General features: G+C 36.3%; 2 protein-coding genes across 6 annotated transcripts in view; one reads left to right on the forward strand and one right to left on the reverse strand.

The window, feature by feature from the left end:
• The first annotated feature begins 1,287 nt into the window (after window positions 1–1,287).
• LOC116170948 (retinol-binding protein pinta-like) lies at window positions 1,288–3,191 on the forward strand. Of its 5 annotated transcripts, none has more exons than XM_031487529.1 (7): window positions 1,288–1,638; window positions 1,727–1,759; window positions 1,849–2,022; window positions 2,072–2,231; window positions 2,389–2,749; window positions 2,799–2,907; window positions 2,956–3,191. In XM_031487529.1, exons 1-7 carry the CDS (start codon window positions 1,608–1,610, stop codon window positions 3,105–3,107), a joined length of 1,020 nt encoding a protein of 339 aa, XP_031343389.1. In that variant the 5' UTR covers window positions 1,288–1,607; the 3' UTR covers window positions 3,108–3,191. The 5 variants fall into 5 exon arrangements, with proteins under 5 accessions (XP_031343389.1, XP_031343390.1, XP_031343391.1 ...); XM_031487530.1 differs by having other exon boundaries at window positions 1,289–1,638; window positions 1,742–1,759; XM_031487532.1 differs by having other exon boundaries at window positions 1,294–1,638; window positions 1,742–1,759; window positions 1,857–2,022.
• An 8,256-nt stretch (window positions 3,192–11,447) lies between these two features.
• The window catches only part of LOC116171386 (cAMP-dependent protein kinase catalytic subunit 3), a 45,948-nt gene continuing 36,576 nt past the window's right edge, over window positions 11,448–20,819 (reverse strand). The window contains exons 3-6 of the mRNA XM_031488198.1: window positions 12,190–12,545; window positions 11,889–12,070; window positions 11,759–11,836; window positions 11,448–11,708 (exon numbers count right to left, since the gene is read on the reverse strand). Coding sequence (XP_031344058.1) covers window positions 11,583–11,708; window positions 11,759–11,836; window positions 11,889–12,070; window positions 12,190–12,545 — 742 coding nt within the window. The 3' untranslated portion in view covers window positions 11,448–11,582. The remainder of the gene's footprint in view (window positions 11,709–11,758; window positions 11,837–11,888; window positions 12,071–12,189; window positions 12,546–20,819) is intronic.

Consider the following 20,819-nt stretch of genomic DNA (forward strand, 5'->3'; position numbering starts at 1 on the left):
CAGTTGTAACTGGGAATTATCCTTGACAGTTACAAGAGTAAATAAGATTAAGTCCCAGTTACAACTGTAAATTAGTGTAATTCCCAATTACAATTGTAAATTATAAACTAATTCCTAGTTATAACTGTAAATTAGTATAATTCCCAGTTACAACTGTAAATTAGCATAATTCCCAGTTAAAACTGTAAATTAGTGTAATTCCCAGTTAAAACTGTAAATTAGTGTAATTCCCAATTACAACTGTAAATTATAAACTAATTCCCCGTTACAACTGTAATTTACAAAATAATTTCCTATGTGTCCTATCCAGAGCTTCGTAATTTACAGCAAAGTAAAACGAGATAAACAAATTGCTTCACAACTAACACCCACACAAGGTCGCAGCTTGCGAATGACACCGACATCCCCCAACAATAACCCTTTGTTCTAAAAATATTCGCGCTTTACAATTTCGCGCGTCTTCGTACCCAGCCAGGTAGTTTGTATTATTGTAATAACAACATAGCCTCTGGGGTACCCAGTCGACTTATTGTGACGAACGAATTATGGGAGTATAAAATTTATACAGCGTTGTCTATCTCTTAGACTCCTACTCTAAGGTCTATCTAGTGTAGTATGATCTTTGGCACGGTATAAGATAGAATCATTGAATAAAAACACTATAAGAAGCCTAACGCTTATGGAAGAAAGCGCGACAAATCTCACAAATCCCCTTGCACCCGCATTGGTTGTGACCGCCGAACTCTCTTTGCGGTAAATAGGAGGAAAGCAAATTCTCATTCTTCTCAGCTCAAGAATCGACTCTATTGACAGTGTTCCCATTATATTCTCAGTTCAAACTCTGTCGCGCTTTATTTCCACGGGGTTAGGCTTCTTATAGTGTTTTTATTCAATGATAGAATACACCGTGGTAATTCGGGAATGTAGCGCATCTGTTGTTACTGAATATGCAATCCCTACCTTAGGCTAAGTGCTGTAAATCCATTAAAATGTTAGGCAACACAACTTACACACAACGCTATTTTCCATAGCGCTGCTCTGTGATTCTGTGGTGACTTGGGTAATAGTTCTAATATGCTAATTTACAAATCCGATAATTATTGTAATAGCATTAAAACCATCTTCCCGAAAGAGTTCTTTCCTGACACTGCATATGTGTCGCACTGGATTAAAACAATTGCGTACATTTTTAAGCATACACAAGGCTTTATCGTAAAACGTCGTTACCTTGTACAAAATTGCATATCATTTGTATTTAATTTAATTAAGGTTAATGAATGATTATAATAGCCGTCGCCAGCAATGATGTGAGTGGATATTTTCGTAAACATCGAACTTTGGGCTGTGAACATCAGTGCATCAGCAGACCACATGCACCTTTGAATTCTATTCCTACCATCCTCAGAATCGCAAAATATGTGTCAATTCTATGGTATTATCTATGAGATATGGTCCCATTTGGAGAAGCGCCTGTTGGTAAAAGAAGCAAATTAATCCACCTGTCTACAGCGTATTAATTTTGGCAATATGCAAATCAAACAGACAATACTGTTAGATGTGTAAAATTTGAAGGCTGAATAAAAATTCAAATTAATTGCTTCCAACTTATGACACATCCAGTCGTTTTACGGCTTTCAGGTAAGTCTACATTCAATTTAGATAAGTGACGTCAATCCTATTTCTGTGCGATTTTCATGTCGGCTGCCTATATTGACATCTTTCTAAGAAGTGTGTTCCTCAGTTACTCAATCGGAAAAAGGTAGGTGTACCTACGCTTGCATGCCGGTAAATGTATATATAAGGACTCCAAGATAAGATACCTACAGGTACTGATAAGAATAAATACAGCATTTCAGAATTCACATACAAATTCAAGTGATAGCATGTCGATTCGTCCGCTTTCCGCAACATTGCAAAAGTTAGCTGAATCTGAATTATACGAGGTACCGGAACGTATCTCCGAAGATATAAGTCACATAAAGGAATGGCTGCAAAGACAACCTCATTTGAACGCAAGGACGGGTGTGCTAAAGTAATTCTGTTAATAGCTTAATAAACAATGGTTTTCTAGACGATCAATTGATATTAAGCTTCCTGCGTGGTTGCAAATTCAGTCTAGAAAAATGCAAACAAAAACTGGAGTCATACTACACGTTCAAAACCCTCCTACCGGAATATTTCAACAATAGGGACCCATTTCTTTCGGAGATTCAAGAAATATTGAAACAAGGGTAAGTCTTTAGTTCTTATCTACTTCAATTGGGGGTTTGCTTTTCCTATCACCAGCATATTGCAGTGCAATGTAATGAATAATAATGATTCATAGACACTTGCAGCAAGCGAAACCGTACCCGATGTCGGTTTACGATGATAAAACAATATTTGCAGTTGCTATTGGTTACCACTACCAAAATCAGAAGGGTCCCCACAAGTGCTTTATCTCTCTACCGAATCACTAAACCCGGAAACAGCGGACATTCTCAACGTTATAAAAGTGAACTTTATGATTTTCGACATTTTGATGAACGAGGACGACAACTTTGTGGTTTCTGGTCATCAGCTCTTCCATAACCTCAAAGGCGTTTCAATGGGGCATGTGATGCAAGTGACGCCTTCCATTATTAAAAAAACCTCCGCGTGTTTACACGACGTTTATCCATTGAGACCTAAAGGTTTGCACTTTATAAACGTACCAACTGCTTTTGAAACAATTGTCCGGCCTTTCCTACTGGGGAAAAATGGAAATAGAGTCAGTATCAGTTTTAATATATCGAAAATGGCTTTACGTATTTTTTTAGATTAAAGTTAGTAACGGATCATATTTCGGAGACCTTTACAGCGTAATCTCGAAGGAGGCACTGCCAGTAGAGCTCGGAGGCGAAAATGGAAACCTTACCGACTTGATAGGTAAGGTGCGACTTTTTTTTAATATTTACCTATCGGTTAATATGGCAGATCTATGGAAAACAAAGGTTGAGAGTTACCGGGAATGGTTTTTAAATGACGCACAGTATTGCTCGAATGAATCAAAGAGAGTTGGTAAACCAAAGAGCGTTGGCGATGTGTTTGGAATAGATGGATCCTTTCGAAAGCTAGATGTTGACTAGTAAATGTCTGTAGCAAGTACTTACCAAACCTTACCAAAGAAGCCCGACCATTTTATAAGAATAAAATTGTTTTTTGTACGGAAATATATTAGTCTTATTGATCTTGAACCAAAAAACGATAGCAGCAGCCTCGGCAGCAGCGTTTTTTAAATATGGTTTCCTTGGAGTAATGCGCGAGTTTGGGTACCTAATGGATTGACCTACTTTTTAATATAGTAGTTCCAACAATTTCCCCTGGTTTGGGAGATTTCTGATTCTCTGATTCAAACGGAAACCCATTTAACTTTTGGTACAGCAGCATCCCATTTCTCCTCCTTGTCTTGGTATGTAGCGAGCGATAATCTACGCATAGTGGGTGCTCGCCAGTCTTTATTTATTTTATTATTGCCTTTATTTTTGAGTGGGCGGGGTTTCAGCCAAGGCTTCTCTACCAACCCAACCCACTATACATTTACAAATATCCATGCCCGAACCCGAATTCGAACCAGGGACCCTCAGCACCACAGTTCAGCTTTAACTGAACTACGCCACACGGGCCGGCGTTTCGTTAACCAGTAATAATAATGGGCTGAAATAGGGTGAATACGATTCCCGAATTATGTTGTTTTATGCAAATCGGTCACGATGCCACTACTACCTTGTAATGATCTTAGGGATTCTCCAAGCCGGCACTGTAATCATGACTTGCCCTATACCTACAGTTTGCATCTCTGGGGAAAAATAATATAAGCCGACTTTCTAGTCGAAACGAAGGACATTGCGCGACATTTTTGAATCTATGTCGCAGTCGGTTCGGACCGGATAGCACGAAAAGCTTGTGTGTAATCGGTTTTTTTAGGAGTTGGGACGTGAGACATAATTGCGTAAGAAAAGACAAGAACACATAAAACATATTACGCACACAAGGTGATAACAGGAAAATTATAGACAATTAACCTAGCATAACTCACACAAATATACGAAATAAATCAACTACAGCAACAAAATGCAAAAGAGACATACACAAATCTAACATCTCAAATTGTATAATCAAAATCAGTTATTTATTTATGTATTTACCTATCTATGAACATAACAGGTTGCCCCAATAATAATGTTCATGTATTAAAACTATTCGAAATTATAAGGAATATAAAAAAAAATATGTTAAGAGCATTAAAATAAAAAAAGGCAAAGGAAAACAAAATAAAAAATAAAAAATGCTGTGAAAAATTTTTTTTTATCGAGTTAAATGCAGTATATCAACAAGACCGAGACACAAGATGCATCACCAATACAAGTGAGAATCACGATAAATCAAATCAGGTAATCGAATCAAATGCATTTAAATCAGCAAGAACAAAACACGTACAGGAGACATCATAAATACAAGTGGAAAACAATCAATTAATTCGGCACAAAAACACATGAACACTACTACAAATCAATTTAGGCAAAACAACTGGTAATAGTAGATTATATCACGAGTCAATAATGATAGCTATTATTCTCAAGGAATATTTACGAACTGCAAAGCCGCTTCCGCGGTGAGGGAGTAAAATTCCGAGAGTATAATAGCCATTATTGCGAGTAATATAGGTACTCTACTTTATCTACGACTAATTTTAATAGCTTGAGATTTTATCCATTTTAATACAAAAAAATACACAAATAGTACACGACCCGCTTGACATTTACACTTTTGACGTTTGTTTTGTTTCCATGGATGATATTAAATTTAAGGAAATTTTGTGATTGGAGTACAAGAAGGCGTAAGAGCTATTAGTCCCTGGTCATTAATCCCTATATTGAAACCCTGTATATACAACTTACGACGATACAAACATTTTTGAGAGTTGGCAACCATGCAATTTCTAGGTGGGGAAAAGCTGCCTGCGCCACCTAGAAAGCACGAATGTGGGTTACGTTTGGCATCTTGTCTTGAATGGCGGTCGTGAACGCGTCGCTCCATAAATGTTTGTTGTTATTTTGCGTTTTTTTAAATGCAGGTAGTAATTTTTGTATTTCTTTATATCGTATTTGTGTTTTGTATGCCGCATTTTATATTTTGTGTGTGTTTGAATCTTTGTTTTTGAAATTTACTTGGTTTAACCACAATGCAGGATCACATATGTGATACCGTTATGCTATTGTTTGTAATTGTTTACGTTTTTGGTGTAATGCTTGCTTAATTTATGTTTATTGATGTTGATTACTTGGTCTTGTCCCTGAAGTAACATTCATATAAGTTTTGATCATTTTATTTTAATATGTGGAAATTACCGATTCGTTTGATGTATGTACTGACTTGTTGTTTGTTACTAACATTTTTCTCCGTGAATGAAGCAGTCACGGGAGTGGTAAAAACTGTAACCATTTGAAGTACGACCCCCAAATTCCGTGATTGTCTTCGACATTCAACTGTAGGCTCGAAACCCCGAAACCAGGGGCGGGTTACCTATCTTGCAGGAGCGGGATTACGCTAATCAAAGCTCTTCAGTTTAGAATCTATGTGCGATAAATGAGTGGCGATTCAATAATTTCCACATATCTTGTTTTTAGTTAAATTTGCCTACAAGGCCATGTAATTTTTCATCTTGCTTTTAACAAAAGGACTTTATTGCACCAAAGATGAGTCACATCCTGTGTATTTCACCCTTTCTTAGAATCTTTGGTACCTGCTTACCTGATCCATAATTCCAGAAACTTGTTTTTAACCTATATGCTACCTCTTGAAGTATACCTGCTACTTTTTGTGATGTTATAATTTTATGTTACGCATTCACATCATTACAAACAATTAATTTTACAACACAATTTGATATTAATCTGACGGCTGGTTTTTTTATTGGTAAGTTCTTTTTCCCCTGTCTATTTCTATTTTTATTCGGTGAACTTTATTTTTGCAATGTAATTTATTTCGACTTAAATTTCCGAGCTGGCACAATCTTAATAATTGCGATCATTATTAAACAAACTTTTCACAATTTGAGTGTTTTATTTTACGTTCCTTCCCTTCTGTGCATCAGGCTAGGTTTCAGGTCAAAGCGTTGTCTACAACTAACGTAAGGGGGCCCTGCTTTAGATGTTTGATCACGTGCCACTTTTCAAATTTAAGCGGGATCTTGTTTAGTACCTGGATGGTTAAGTACAATACAAATTATTCGTAGATAAATTTGTAAATTGCATGTGCACGTCAAAACCAAGACGCTACTCCAGCATCGACTTCAATTAATTTAACACGGCCTGTAGGTATACGTGAAAATGCCAGTAATAAGTATTCATGGTAAAGCCCATTATTACCCAAGCAAAACATTATAAATAGGCAGAGGCGGATCACCGCACAGGCACAATAAGCTCATGCTTGGGGCCTCATCTTGTCTGGGGGCCTCCTAAACTAATAACTAGCAAGAAAAAATCTCTGGGAAAAATTGATTTTTGTTGATTAAAATTGCTAAATAACGGAAATAATTTTTTTTGTAGGTACCTACATGCGTTATTAATGAGCTCCTAGCAGCGAGTTTATAATTTTGCGGTGTCTGTCCGTTAGGGCGTTAGCACGATATCTCAAAAACGAATGGACCGATTACGATGAAATTTTGCAGGTGAATTCTTTATCAAATTTGTAGATCTGAGTTCGTGGATTGGCAATGTAGGTCGAAAAATAAGGAAGACCCTTTTTTGACATCTCCGTTAGTTATGAACCGAATTGCATGAAATTCAATATACGCATAGCTTTAACCATGTAATACGCAATGCCAAAAGTTGAGTCTAATCGATTCAACATTCACAGTGCCCTTTTCGCATCGCGACCATTTATGAACCCAATTGCAAATTAGAACCCTACTTTACATCAATTAATATTAAAGTAGAAGGGAAGGTTGAAGGTAAGACCTCGGTTATGATTGAATGGTGATGTGAATAGACATTCTATCAGTTTTTCAGACCTGATCATTATAAAATGGCCAATATATGTGATTATACCTCGGATTATACCATAATCAAAATAAATTTCACATTGATTTAAAAATGTTTAAACATTTTGAATGTTTATTAGGAGAGGGGCCTCAAAAGGGGGTTGTGCTTAGGGCCTCTAAAGGGTTTAATCCATCACTGGTCACTGACCTGAATAAAAAATAGAGGTCAGTGGTTGTGATGCGTGCGCCGCGTGCGTCTCAATGTGCGACTCGCCTGAACCATATCAAAATAGGCGCTTTCTTTCGGCTACTTCGCAATCATGATTTCAAAATCGTGATTCGTCGGATCACGTTTTACGAAAGAACGCGCGAATTTAAATCAAAGTATGGTTAAGTTTACGTAGTACACATTTGCATTCGAATTACGTATTTTTTGTTTGGATTATGAAAATAATTTAAATTCAAGTGGAAGTACATGCGCGATTATGCTCCTCTTCAGTTACAAATATGGACTAGCAAAAATATCCTTGCATTTATAGGTTAGGAATTCGTGATCATAAAACTTTTATGTTCAGTTTGTTCACGATTTTAGCAATCATGATTATAAGATCACACTTCGAAAGAACGTGATTTGACAATCCAAACGCGTTTGGATCACCGAAAGAAATCGCCTAATGATAGACAAGTCGCTAATGTCAGGCTGTCATCAAGTCAATTGTCATGATGCTATTTTCTATAGGTATATTATGGCGCCTGTATTTCAAAAATTTCAACCAGTTACGTCATTAGAAGCGCGTGAGCATTTCTTACTATCGTCTAGTGTAAAAAACAGTCGCAGGTGGGTACCTACCCATTGCAAAACTGAAATCTTTTTCTTCGCATGGACTAGATCGAATCGAAAATACAATAGCATAAATTGTGTGCATCTCACAGCCCACAGGCGACCAATGGGCGACCACCTGCGATGTTTGACGTGGCTGTTTCTATACAGCGCCACTTCTAGCAGCAGCAGCAGCACAGTGTAGCGAGAAACGCCTACGGTTAGGCAGCTGAAATAAGAGCACTATGGGAAAAAATACGAAACGCTCTGTATACGGCAAACATGGTAAGTTTTCGATGATTCGATGATAGTAATCATTTTATTGTTTCTTGTGCTAATCATCAATCTTACATTTTCGTGTCACTATTTGTTATTATGTACATTTTGCATTAGATTTTGATATTTGTTTATTCAAGCATGGCGTGCTCCAAGCTTTGTTTTATGTGTAGGTACCTACCTACCGTCAACTGAATCATGTTTTTTTATTAAGATGTACAGGTGGTTATGCCTTTATATTAACTTTTCTTGTGTTTATTATGTGGGTCTGTTTCATCTGTTAATGATAGACTTTAACATGAATACTGTTGCCATTTTCACCTCTACTCTTCATGTTAAATTAATGGTAGTTGATACAGGAGCAGAACCATGTTATTTTGAATGTTTTTATGTACATGAGATTTATCATTTTACGAGTTGTTTTCTCTAAATTGATCGTAGATGTATTTGATGTGTTTTTGTACTAATTTAATACATCTTGTTTTGCATTTGTATGTATGATGTTTCTTGTGTTTCGTTTTTATTAATCTGTTTAACTGCATTTAAGACGATTTACTTATCTTATTTTTATTGTACAACTGCAGATATTTGAGGTGTGTTTCTCTTTTGCATTTTGTTTCGTAATTGATTTATTTCTTACATTTGTGATAATCCACCCTGATGGTTAGGCAACACACGTTTACATCCGAAACAAAAATATAATATGCTCTGTATATAACCAACGACCGTTTTGCGCAGATGCCGAATACTAGGGGATTTTGGTAACGAAGCTAGGGGAGAATGGAGAGAAGATGGCGACGAGGTCGACGGAAGGGACACGCTTTCCCGGGTTTTTTTTTATTATTCTTGATTATTTATGGTGATGGTGTTTTGAAGGTGTATTTACAGGTAGTAACCGTTTTATTCTTTCTTGTACTAGCTATTTAATCATTGAATTCTTGCCTTAATTTGATATTATTTACATTTTGCTGATTTTGCATAAACTACGATATCTGAATGATGGCGTACTCCATGCCTTTGTTTTGAGTACCGTTAGATGAATCATGTTTGTGTCTTATACTGTACAGATGATTATGCCATTATTTTGTTTAATTAAGTATTTACTTCTGTTATTCATGAGGAGTTGATTATCGGTGTGATGTTGCTCTGTTCGATTGACCCGTAACTATTCCGTGAGGGAAGTACCTAATACAGTTTGATGGTTCGCTGTATCTGTTACTTGCTGATTCGTGGCGCGCTGCATTTCTGTGCGTTAGCTATACGAAAGGGGGGCTCTCTTATTTGATGTTTCGATGTTTGCGTGTGCGAGTGGGTTATTCTGTCTCCGTGGAGTAGGTACCTAATGCAGTTAGATCTTTCGCTGTATCTGTTACTTGCTCGGCTCATGCAGGCTGCATTTCTGTGTCTCGCAATATGAGATGGGGGCCCTCTCAGTAACATTTCCTCTATTTAAAATACAGGGTGATTCCTATAGTACCTTCCACCGTTTGGGAGCGTATAGGGGGTGCCTAGGGGAGGAAGGAGAGAAAACGACAGTCAAAAGCAATAACGTTTACAAGTGTTCAACGTGGCCACCGTTGTTCTCAATGCACTTCCTACATCTAGCCAACTATTATTATACTATTGCCATAGTGTTTATTCACTTGATACGCGTCGTTGCAGACGGGATTTCGTGGGTTTAAACAAAATTCTGATCAAGTGTCAGCCACACATCGCCGCCTGAGATCGCTCCGTGTGCACCGCCGGCCGGTTGGGTTGCCTACCTACAGGCGCGAAATTCCAGAAGGTAAATTTGGCTCTGGCACCCTTATTTTAGATTTCCGACCCCAAGTGTCCTATATCAAAATACTCCCCTACGCACCACCTACACGCTCCCAAACGGTGGCAGGTACTATAGGAATCACCCTGTATGTTCTGTTTGAGCGATAATCGATTTTCACATGAATACTTGCTATTGACCAATGGCATTCTCACATGTACTTTTCGTGGTAAATTAATTTATGTTAACTGAAGGATGGAGTAGAGCCACACCATTTACATGTTTCCTATGTACATGCAATTTGTTTATTTGATGAGTTGTATTATCTCTATTGATCGTACAGGTATTTTGATGTGTTTTTGTACTGAATTGATTTATCATGTTTCCACTGCATTTATGATGTCTTGTGAATTTTGATTTTATGAACTTGTTTAATTGCATTTGATTTGATTATCTGATTTTTATCATACCATTTGCGATGTTTTATTTATGTGTATTTTCTCTTGCCTTTTATTGCTGTAGGTGATTTATTTCATGTATTTTTGTGGCCTGTGCCAGGGTTTTAGTCCCGTAGAAGGTTTCCCTGGCATGGTCTTGTGTGTGCGTTAATATATTTATTTGATCTTGTCATTTCTTACGCACAAAAGTTCTGTCTTTTATTTAATTCCCTTCCCGATTATGTCTCACGGCCCAACACATAAAAGAACCGATTACACAACGTAGGAGTCCATTCGTGCCACCCATATCGAGCCGACTGTCATCCAAATCAAAAGTGCCGCGAAACTACCATCGTTTCGATTTGAAAGGTAGGTGGCTCTGCTTGTAGTTTTTGCCAGAGTTGCCAACCGTAAGTATAGGGTAAGTCAACGTTTTCCGTGTCGGCTTGATAGACCCCCCAAGGAACATTACACATTTGTGTGTTATGCCAGTTTTTGTCCAATGATTTGGGTTTTCCTGACCTTTTGTGGGCAATTTTCCATTTTCTGCTTGCTTTTTCTTGCGCACAAAACTCTTCGTTTTATTCAACTCCCTTGTCCATTGTGTCTCACGTGTCAAAAATCGACATAGTGCAACACAACATAGGAGTCCTATTCGTACTACCCAGTCCGAGCTGTTACCAAGATTCGCAGGAAATGAAATGAAAGTTAGAAGTTTTCTAGCGATTTGCCAACTGTAACTATAGAGGGTAAATCAAGATTGCTGTGCCGTTGATAGTTTAAGGCTAGTACAGATAGCGCGAAAAAAATTGCTGTGATGAATAGTATCAGCCTTGAATAATAAATGAATATTATTCAATGGTATTAGCAAAGAGTATACTCTTTGGTATTAGTTTTCTACTTCTATGCAAACTGGGAAGGGCAACCATTGATGTACTCTTGCAACGTTAGTTGCCCGTTTTCGAGGCTCATATGATTTTGAAAATGACTGAAAAACAATTGAAAACGATTTCTAAAAAATATAAATTATTATTTCTCACTTTCGTATTTATAAAAAACGATCTATTTCTGCATCCTATATCAAAAAGATCTACGTCTTCCTAATGTTCTGTTTGCAACTAACGACAATTAGTCAAGAAAAGAATACTAAAGTTCACTCTTATGTACACTTATTAGTTTACCTAAATAATTAACAATTTATCACATAGTAATAATAAATACTTGATATAGCACATAAATTCTATAATACTATTCCTCTACTCATATGTACACAACGCACATTTCTTGTTAAAAATCTTCAAACAGTTTTTGTTCATCTTCATCTAGTGGCCTAGCTGATTTCCAGTCTATTTCGGGGTACTCGTCGAAATTGCTTGTATCGCCGTCATACGATACTTTAGGAATTATGGGCGCCTGAAGAATGATTTGTTAATCATTGGCTGAAAGAGCAAGATTGAACTTACCTCCAGTTTTCTTGTGACGACCTGGTACCAGTCGACGCCTTTGAACCACCTATGCCTTTTCACATCGTCAGCACCGCTCTGTTAAATTGAGATCAGTAAGGAATTACTAGCAGCTTGTAGAAACAAATACCTTCATATTCCCTAAACGTTTCGTTCTGTCTGGTACTAATAGTTTTTTAATTAAGTCTTTCGCAACTGGATCAAGATGCTTCACCCATTCTATTTTCCCGCTTAGAATTTTCTCGTATATTCCGAATGGATTGTCATCGTAGAAAGGAGGATAACCGGCGAGCATTTCGTAAATAAGTATCCCTGTAATAATAAAAAGTTGTATTATTATGCTTTCAAGAATTTGTAATAATGTCAGTGACCCAGTGGACGAGCAAACGTGATTTGGATGCGTTACTTTCACAACAAACTTTTACACTCACCTAGTGCCCACCAGTCGACGGCTTTGTTGTGTCCTTTACTTTGTATAATTTCGGGTGCTAAATATTCGGGCGTACCACAAAGGGTCCACGTTCTGTCGGTTAGTTTCTTCGCAAATCCAAAGTCGGTGATTTTCATATGGCCGTTCTTATCAAGAAGTAGGTTTTCGGGCTTTAAATCTCTGTAGACTATATTTCTTGAATGCAAATAGTCTAAGGCGGTTACAATTTCAGCCGAATAAAAATTGGCCGTAGGTGAACTAAACCTTCCGGCATTTCTCAGGTATGAAAATAATTCACCGCCGCACACGTACTCAAATAGCATGTAGATGCTTGAATTGTCCTTCGAAGACCACAACCTGCAAAAATTAAAGGCGAATTTTAAAATTGAAGCTTTTTAAAAATAGTTATTACGTTTAGCCATGACTGTGAACTATTTTGATATAATCCAATGTAAAATAGAGCAACTAAAATTACAAGGTCGAAATAACTCGGCCTTTACATGAAAAACCCAAATTAAGTACCCATATAATTATGATACTTCAGCAGCATGTTCTTGTATTGCCTTGTAACATAGGTAAGTATAGCAATTTGGCATCGCTAGCATTCATGCACAAAAGGCGATTAGGATATTTATGACCAGTATTCAATGGTAATTTGAAAATTACTTAAATCTCTCGTTTTCAAAAACACATCGGCCTCGGGGCGTTAAGATTAATTACATCTAATTAGCTAATGTGCTAATCATTAAGATAAATTGGGAGACAGTTCAAATATACAATGTAGGGGTTAAGGGCACTTGTTGGATAATCTTTATTGAGAGGGTTTTGGGATAGCACACTTGAAAACCAAATGGAAGTAGTAGTATGACAAAAAACTCATGAGAAGACTGGCTTCCATAGAGCACTGGATATGGAAGCGACTGTTGCAAAATGTGTAAAAATTCACACAGACCGATGACCTATTTTGAAATGTAGAGAAGCCACCGTCCTTCAGTTACATAATAGCATAAACACAAACATGCAATTTGATGCGACGTATGGCCGAATGCCCAAATTGTTTCAACAAAACGCTTTTGAGATTATTACTTTATAATTTTTGTAAGTAGGATAGGTCTATTTTCAGCACTGAATGGACTACGCCACAACAATATTGCACACAAAACAAGTGTAATAACATACTATCGTAACGAATTTTCTCGAGCGATATCAATGCGTCATCAAATCGCCACCAAGTTGATAAAGGATTAATCACCGACGATAAGTGAATACGAAATGTTGATTAGAGACTTCTCCAGAAGCTTTTTGGTTGCTATATCAGTAAATTGAATTGTGATTAATTTCAATCTCAAGATCAATGCTGAAGTGATAAATAGTGGAATTCGCTCTCGTGTATACAAATTAAGCGTGTTCATTGTACTACATATTCACTTATTTCTTTTCCTATCTATAGTATTAATTCTTTCTGGCTTTTGTGTGCTGGCGTTGCTTTCTTGAAATCTTTTTTGCCATTTCTAAATTTTATGGAACTTCGTCAGCAAAAGACCTTATTGCAAGATAAGTCATCTCATAGTCAGCTGGGCGAACATGTTACTTATTATTCGGCTTCATCTTGACAGTTCTTCATTACTCTCGTTGCCCTATTTTTGCGTTCCTCTATTTCCATAACCTTTTTCCTCTTTGGAATGGTGAGGAATTTTAGTTTCAATCCATATTTTTAAGCTTTCTTTAGCCATTTAATCTAAATTACCTATTCTTTTCGTGAACAACTCTTTTCGCGACGGATAGGTATGTTACTCTGTTCGGTATAAACTGACGATGCATACAGTACCGCAATCAATTGGGACTGTATGCTAGAGAGGAAACATAGTACCACAATGGCGGATAATTAGCAAATTTTAATAACCTACGCTTTACTAGTTGCTTGATTCTTCTATGCGGACTTTTGCCAAGCACATTCAATCCTTACTTTTGTAAAAAAGTTAATATTGTAACGAATATTCTTGAAATTCCGATAGACATCGAGGCGCATAAAAGATTGTGCATCGACGATAAGAAACGAAAACGGATTCTTTCCAGGAAATATGATGTGCTTGTTTGAGAACATTCTAAAACATTTGAGAGCGTTGGAAACTCTCGAGAACTTTCGAGAAATATGGGCGTTTGCTATATAAGCAAATCGAATTGTGCTTCAGTTAGTTCTAGCAGCGCTGCTGAAGTGGAATATCAGTGATAAATAGGTTACGCTCGTATTATGTTATAAATAGTGAGTGATAAATACTACTTTCAATTTCAAGACTGTTATAAGTTTATTGTCAATTAATTGTAAATAAATAAATGCTCGTTACAATTCGTTAGTTTACATTACGGCTTATAGATACTAAAAAAAAGAGTCCTTTCCGTGCTTTAAGTGACACATAAGTAATGTAGAAGATATTAGGTAAGTCTTTGACAATACACAGCTTGAAATCCTCATAAACACTTATTAAGTGGGTATAATAACGCTCATTGAATAAGCAGGGCGTCCAAAGAATAGAGTTATGTTATCCATTGTTCGTGTCAGCTAAAATATTTTCAGTTTTTTAACACTTCCGGTTGTACCGGAAGTTGACTCATACTCGCTAGCTTTTATTAATTTTTGTAATCTACTCAAAATTTGGATTAAATTTGATATAAGGCCATAATCCTAAATCCAAACGGCATATAGTATAATAATTGGAGTATTTCCGACATGTTCGTCAACTATATTCCTTCGCAAAGCAAATTATTATTTATAAAGCAAGCGAAATAGTGTAACGGGAATCCGCTTTGCAGTTTAGATTTATTTGCGATTTTAAGGGTTAGCGCAGTTGCAAGATATAGTATACATGGGTGTTGGCGCGAATTTAATCTGGTTTAGTAAGTTAACATGAGTTAGGGGAAGTTACTTCCAAGTTAGGTTTGAATATTAAATAGAATAAAATAGAATTGTCCTTGTCAGTTTCACATGTGTAGCAGGCGCGTTAAGAATGTATGGGTTTTGAGCAGAGAAAGCAGTGAACCGTCTAGTTCCGTTGGTTCCATTTTGCATAGCGCTGCGGCAACAGATGATATAAAAATGAAGCCTTGCGAATGATAAAAAGGGGACGCTGGTCGCAAAATTTGCGGTGGTTCCGTTCTGGCATGACACTGTGGAACTATAGGACAACAGACGAGCATCAGTCGAGACTTTTAATCGCGAAGTTAGAGAAAAAAGTTATCGTAAGCGCAGCTAACGCTTAAGCATAAAACCTTTCCGGATGTGAAATTTCGATTCTGAAGGGAATAATGCCGAAATCGATTGTTTGCCAAAGTTCTAAGGTTGTGATGAGGAATTAACATTGTTAATCGATGAAGTAGTATCTATTTGTGTTTACGTGGATTGTATTTATTTCGGTGTATGCTAATTCTTCGCATTGCGTCCGTTTTTCGTATCGGAAAATATTTCTTACAACAACTTCAATTACGGTAAGTTATTAACGATAAATGTACGCATCTAGAACGCTTGGGTCGCTACCAAGGCACTGATACCGCGGTTCCGTTTAACCGACACGAACATTGTAGTGTGAACAAAAGTGCTGGTAGGCTATTGCCAAGGGGACGCGAATCTCAAAAATTGCGTTGGTTCCATTTTGGTCTAATACAAATAGCGAAGAGCACAGCGAGCCAGAGAGATGTGTAGTGTCTACGGAAGTGTACATCTCGTCCGCGCGTTTTTCTTAGTTACAAACGCAGAATTAGTTTTCAAATGAACAATTAGCGGTCGAGTGACTACAATTTGCGGGTAAAAGGCGGGAAAGCGATTTAATTGTGAAACGTGTAAGTTTTTTTCGATCTTCAAATTCTAAACAATACACGATGCGGAAATTAATCAATTAACCAATGGCGTGTTAAAATGTACTCAAGCAGTTTATTCGAATTACAAATGATAAAAAACACGCAATGTGGAAATTAATCGGTTATTAAATGGCGAGTTAATTATGAACAAGAAACAATAATACAACTGTTTTTTTGTGAGGATACTGAAAAAGATTTGAGTCTACGAAGTACATTTATCGTTAAATATTGCGGAATGCGTCTACTGGATATTGAAAATGATCTACACTGAGTTCCTAAAATAAGTTAAATTACATACCATGGCAACGCTATTACAAAAGAAAATTGAAGTATGCTTTGCATCGACGAATCGACATTGTATGAAAACGTATAAGAATACCCATTCGGTTCAGCTAGTCGGCGCAATTCACATTTTAATTTGATGAAAATTTTGCACGGTACTCTTACTTTCTGTATTTAGTAAATTTGGTTCGGGATTCCACAATCTATATCCATCATGAGTAGGTATATCCAACCATAATTCCTACCTTTTTTTAGAATGAAATTTCTTTTGAATGTTTATGGGAATTTCATACAGTAACTCTGCTTGGGCAACTAGTTCATTAATGACTTCTGTTAAGCTTAAAGCATCACATTGTCATCCTTGCTATTTAATTCCGGAATAGACAGTGCCTAATCATCCAATAGAATAAATCGATATAACTAACGATTAAGTAGCTATAGGTACAAAAAAAAATTGTCGAGACCATTGTTTATTTAATATATGTATCATTACGAAACATCGATTAGCAGAACTGCTGCGATACCACGCATAACTTTAGTTTGTGTAGTTTCTTTATATTTATCAGAAAGGCTGACCACGCCACAGATGGTTTTTGTTTAATCATGTAGGTCACATAAATACATTTTAAGTTGATAAAATTTGCAGGTGTATCTTTGTGTAACATTTATTTATCTTCATAACGTATTTGTTAGGCTTTACTTTGGTGTAAAATGAACAGGTGTGTTAAACGTTAATGAGTTTGGATAAGACAATAATAGATAACATTCTGTTTACGTTGACACGTGTTTAACTTCGTAAAAGTGCAGTCTGATGAAAAAAAGATAATGCCTGTTTATAAAAGGTGTTAGAAAAAAAAAGTGGAGCTTTGACGGTAAAGGGCATTGCTGACCTTTTTATGACATTAGAGTTATTAAAGATTATTTAAGTTTGTTCGACGTTTTTCAGTTTGAAGTAATGTTAGTTTATAGGTGAGTGTACTCGCATTTACATTGAGACTTTTTAAAGTCTACATCGTCGTAGTTTGTGAGTGTAATAAAATCGACCAAAACAGTTTGGTGAACAACATTAAACAAAGGAGTACGTGTATAAGACGCCTGGGTTACAGATTTTAGGAATTCTTACGCTTGTGTAGGCACACCTGTTATAGTGATCCGTCATATTTGATCGGAGACACCCACTCATTGGCAACATTTGATAGCGCCACTGTTTTTATCAGTGAGGCATTGACATTGGAAAGGGTATTAGATTCTAGAAAGAATACGCATATTTTAATAATATTTTGAGGTAGTGTTGTAAATTTCGGGTTTAGATTCCCATAACCTCCTTGCCATTTGCGTCAAGGTAGCGGTGTCAATCTAAAAAAGGAAATTAGTGGAAAATTGGTTGTTCTAAGACCATTCGTGTGGGTGGTAAACCACCAGTAAATCACCGTGGGGTGTTTGATATTGTGAAAAAAATTCGCGCTTAACTATTTTGCTAGCACCGCACCGGGGATTATTGTTTTTGTGGGACACCAGTCACTTACCCTGGGATGCAATTACATTGTGTTAGAGAGTTCGTGTTGGATCAAAAACCCGAAAATGTGTGTAGGGCGGTTTTATATTTGGATGTGACACTCTAATAATCGAGAGCGCGCATTACTTTCGGAGAAATTTCGTGCTAATACGTTAGCGAAGTCAAGTTAAGTACCTGCTTGTAAAACAAATTCGTAAAGATGCTCGAATTAAAGTTTTCGTGACTCCCAATTACATGGGATAATTTGCAAATTAGAAACTATTACGGTAAATACGAACAATAGCGAAAGTTTCGATATTGAACGAATAAGAGATATCGACATTGGCATTGCTGTATAACTGAGGTAACCATTTTATTGCATTCAAAACAGTATGAAACCGATATTTTAAGGGATTTAGATTTGTATCAGTCAAATAGTAATGGAGAATGGAGATTCGATTATTTACTGTAACGGTTTTAAAAAATCAAGGAGAAATTGAATTGTATGAAATTTGTTCATGTGTGGTCTCATCTTGAGGAAAGTAATATTTCCAATGAATATATTTTTATTTATTTTTATTATAACGTGAATCATCCAGCTTTGCTCAATTTATGAATGCTTTGTTTTTTTAATATGTGAATATTTTGAAATTATCTATATACTGGCAAATAAAGCCAATGTGATCTAAAAACATAGAATAAAGGGTTCATTCTTCCCGAAAAACTGCTGCAAATTCGTATTTAGGGACGTGATTGGACTATTTTATACTATTTAGATCACTAAGCGAGGGATTATAAGAATATTCGGGGACTATTTACGAAATAAGCACAGGGTTGGTTAGTTTCGATTGAATTTGTATTTCAGTGTATGTTTTTCCTTTGAGAATTGCATATAATTGCGTAGTTTTCGTTTTAATGTTGTTTGCGTATTAAGAAATGTTCAATCTCATCAATGGATTTTTTAAAAATTTTCGCTTCTTCTTATTGAAAGTTAAAAATTTCTACCGTCCGAATAACCACCGAAAATGTGTCACCCTAATTACATATTTTGTTGAATGCGCAGAAGATGTCCAATTTAAAATAACCAAACACGTGTTTGTGCAAACAGCGAATCTCAGTCAAGCTACAAATTATCAATTGTGGTGTAACGCCACTCCATCTTAAGGCTCCTCTGTAGTCAATTTGCATTTCAATGTTATTGCAATTGGTTAGACCACCAACAATACACATTTCTACGTATATTCGTGGAGTGCGAAGACGGTATAATTCTATCCTTTTCAGTTTTGCATATTTTCTTCATTTATTGTTAAACACAATAGACCAGGTATAATGATCAAGGACTAATTATGTAAACAAGTTTATTGAAAAGGTGTAGTCAATATTTGAATGAAGCTACACAAATACCTGTTCCTTTTACTCCATTTGTCTATAATGAGATCTTCTGTAAATTACTTGATTCTAAGGTAATTAGTGGAAAAAATTCCCAATACATTGTTAATTACACCTTATTATTATTTCCGTTTATTTGTTTTAATCAATTTTACTTATCAACTTTGATTTAGACATTTTTATAATTACTAGGTTATTATTTACTTATTTAAAAAAATTTCTTATCTTTTCAAAAAATAATTGTACAGTTAGCGTATTCGTTTTATTTATGCACGGCCCATGAAGGTTTTTTCCGAACAGACAAAACTGCTGGTAAGTAACTAACACAATAACATGTCTATACATATTGTCATTGCAACCTATCTTCCATTTTTGTGGGTAGAACCATATTCGGCACCAAAAAGCATGACATATCACATGGACATCAAGCAATCGAATTTACACCTTTTGGTCTGTAAGTATCGATATTGGCATCGTTTGTGCGGTATCATAATTCGGTTTTTTAAATCTTTAATTCAGTAGTGAAAATTGAAATTGGGCAATCCTCTATTTTTTTGACGAACAAGTATTCATCCTTGTTGATATCAGATCATATTGAAACAATTGTAAATTGTGCACAACTCTTGTGCAGATAAAGTGCATTTTTTTAAAACCGAAATTGCTTAGTAAATACTTGGGTTATAAGGCTCTTCTGTTGTCAAGATATTCGCTTGGACTTCACCAATAGACGTCTCGTCCAGACGATTCATTCTGCCTCTCCTCCGACAAACTGTATTCGCTCTTATCGTGTTGATCTTACTTACCAATGGATATATTTGTTCCACACGTCCCAATCGCCCTTTGTGAGTACCTTCTCCGGCAATTCGCTATAGAGATAAAAATTCTAACCGATCACGATGAGGCGTCGAAGAGGTAGAAATGCGGATTCCTTTTGTTGAGACCTTTCATTAGAGTATGGATAATACTAGTCCCTCTCTTCCCCGAACTCCCTATTTTGATAAGGGTAAAAAAGAGGGGGGCCTAATTGAGACTTCTGAAGTATTTTGTAAGGATGTTACATAGGAATTGCGGTATTGTGCTTTCTCCTTATGTCGAGGTCATGCGTTTGTCCTGTCCTACCACATTTTTTAAATGTTTTTATGCACGTAGATAAGCAGTTTCGTGGTACAAAATGTTAAAAAAACAAAAAGGAGTCACATTTTTATCTAGATAGTTGAAAAATGTTTTAGAAATAAAAAGTATTTCTATAAAAATAAAAATAAACATTAGCTAATTATATAGTAGCTTATCTAATCCATGTCATTAGGAACGAGGTATCAATGTGCCAGGATAATGTCAGGTAGTTTCTTTTGTTTTCCCTTGCAAGTAATGGGTTATCGCCTTAGGGGTTTTAAGTGCAATTTGAGTTGCCTACCTTTATGTTAACGTTGCGCTCTTTTCTGAAAATCGCGGAACGAATTTTTAAAATATATGCCTTATCATAATAGATGGAAATAATATCTTTAAGTACCGCCGTAAAAAATTCTGTCGGATTTCCAAATTGGTGCTGTAGGTTTTTCTACTCCCATTACAACGGCTGTTATTTACGAAAAACGATTTTTCTATTCGTCGAT

The sequence above is a fragment of the Photinus pyralis genome, unplaced genomic scaffold (genome assembly GCF_008802855.1).
Source record: "Photinus pyralis isolate 1611_PpyrPB1 unplaced genomic scaffold, Ppyr1.3 Ppyr1.4_LG5, whole genome shotgun sequence".
Lineage (NCBI taxonomy): Eukaryota > Metazoa > Arthropoda > Insecta > Coleoptera > Lampyridae > Photinus > Photinus pyralis.

Coding starts and splice junctions, on each gene's coding strand:
- LOC116170948 (XM_031487529.1), top strand. CDS start 1,608: ATGACACATCCAGTCGTTTTACGGCTTTCAG. Junction 1,639..1,726: donor AGTCGTTTTACGGCTTTCAG/GTAAGTCTACAT, acceptor CATCTTTCTAAG/AAGTGTGTTCCTCAGTTACT. Junction 2,750..2,798: donor TGGGGAAAAATGGAAATAGA/GTCAGTATCAGT, acceptor GTATTTTTTTAG/ATTAAAGTTAGTAACGGATC.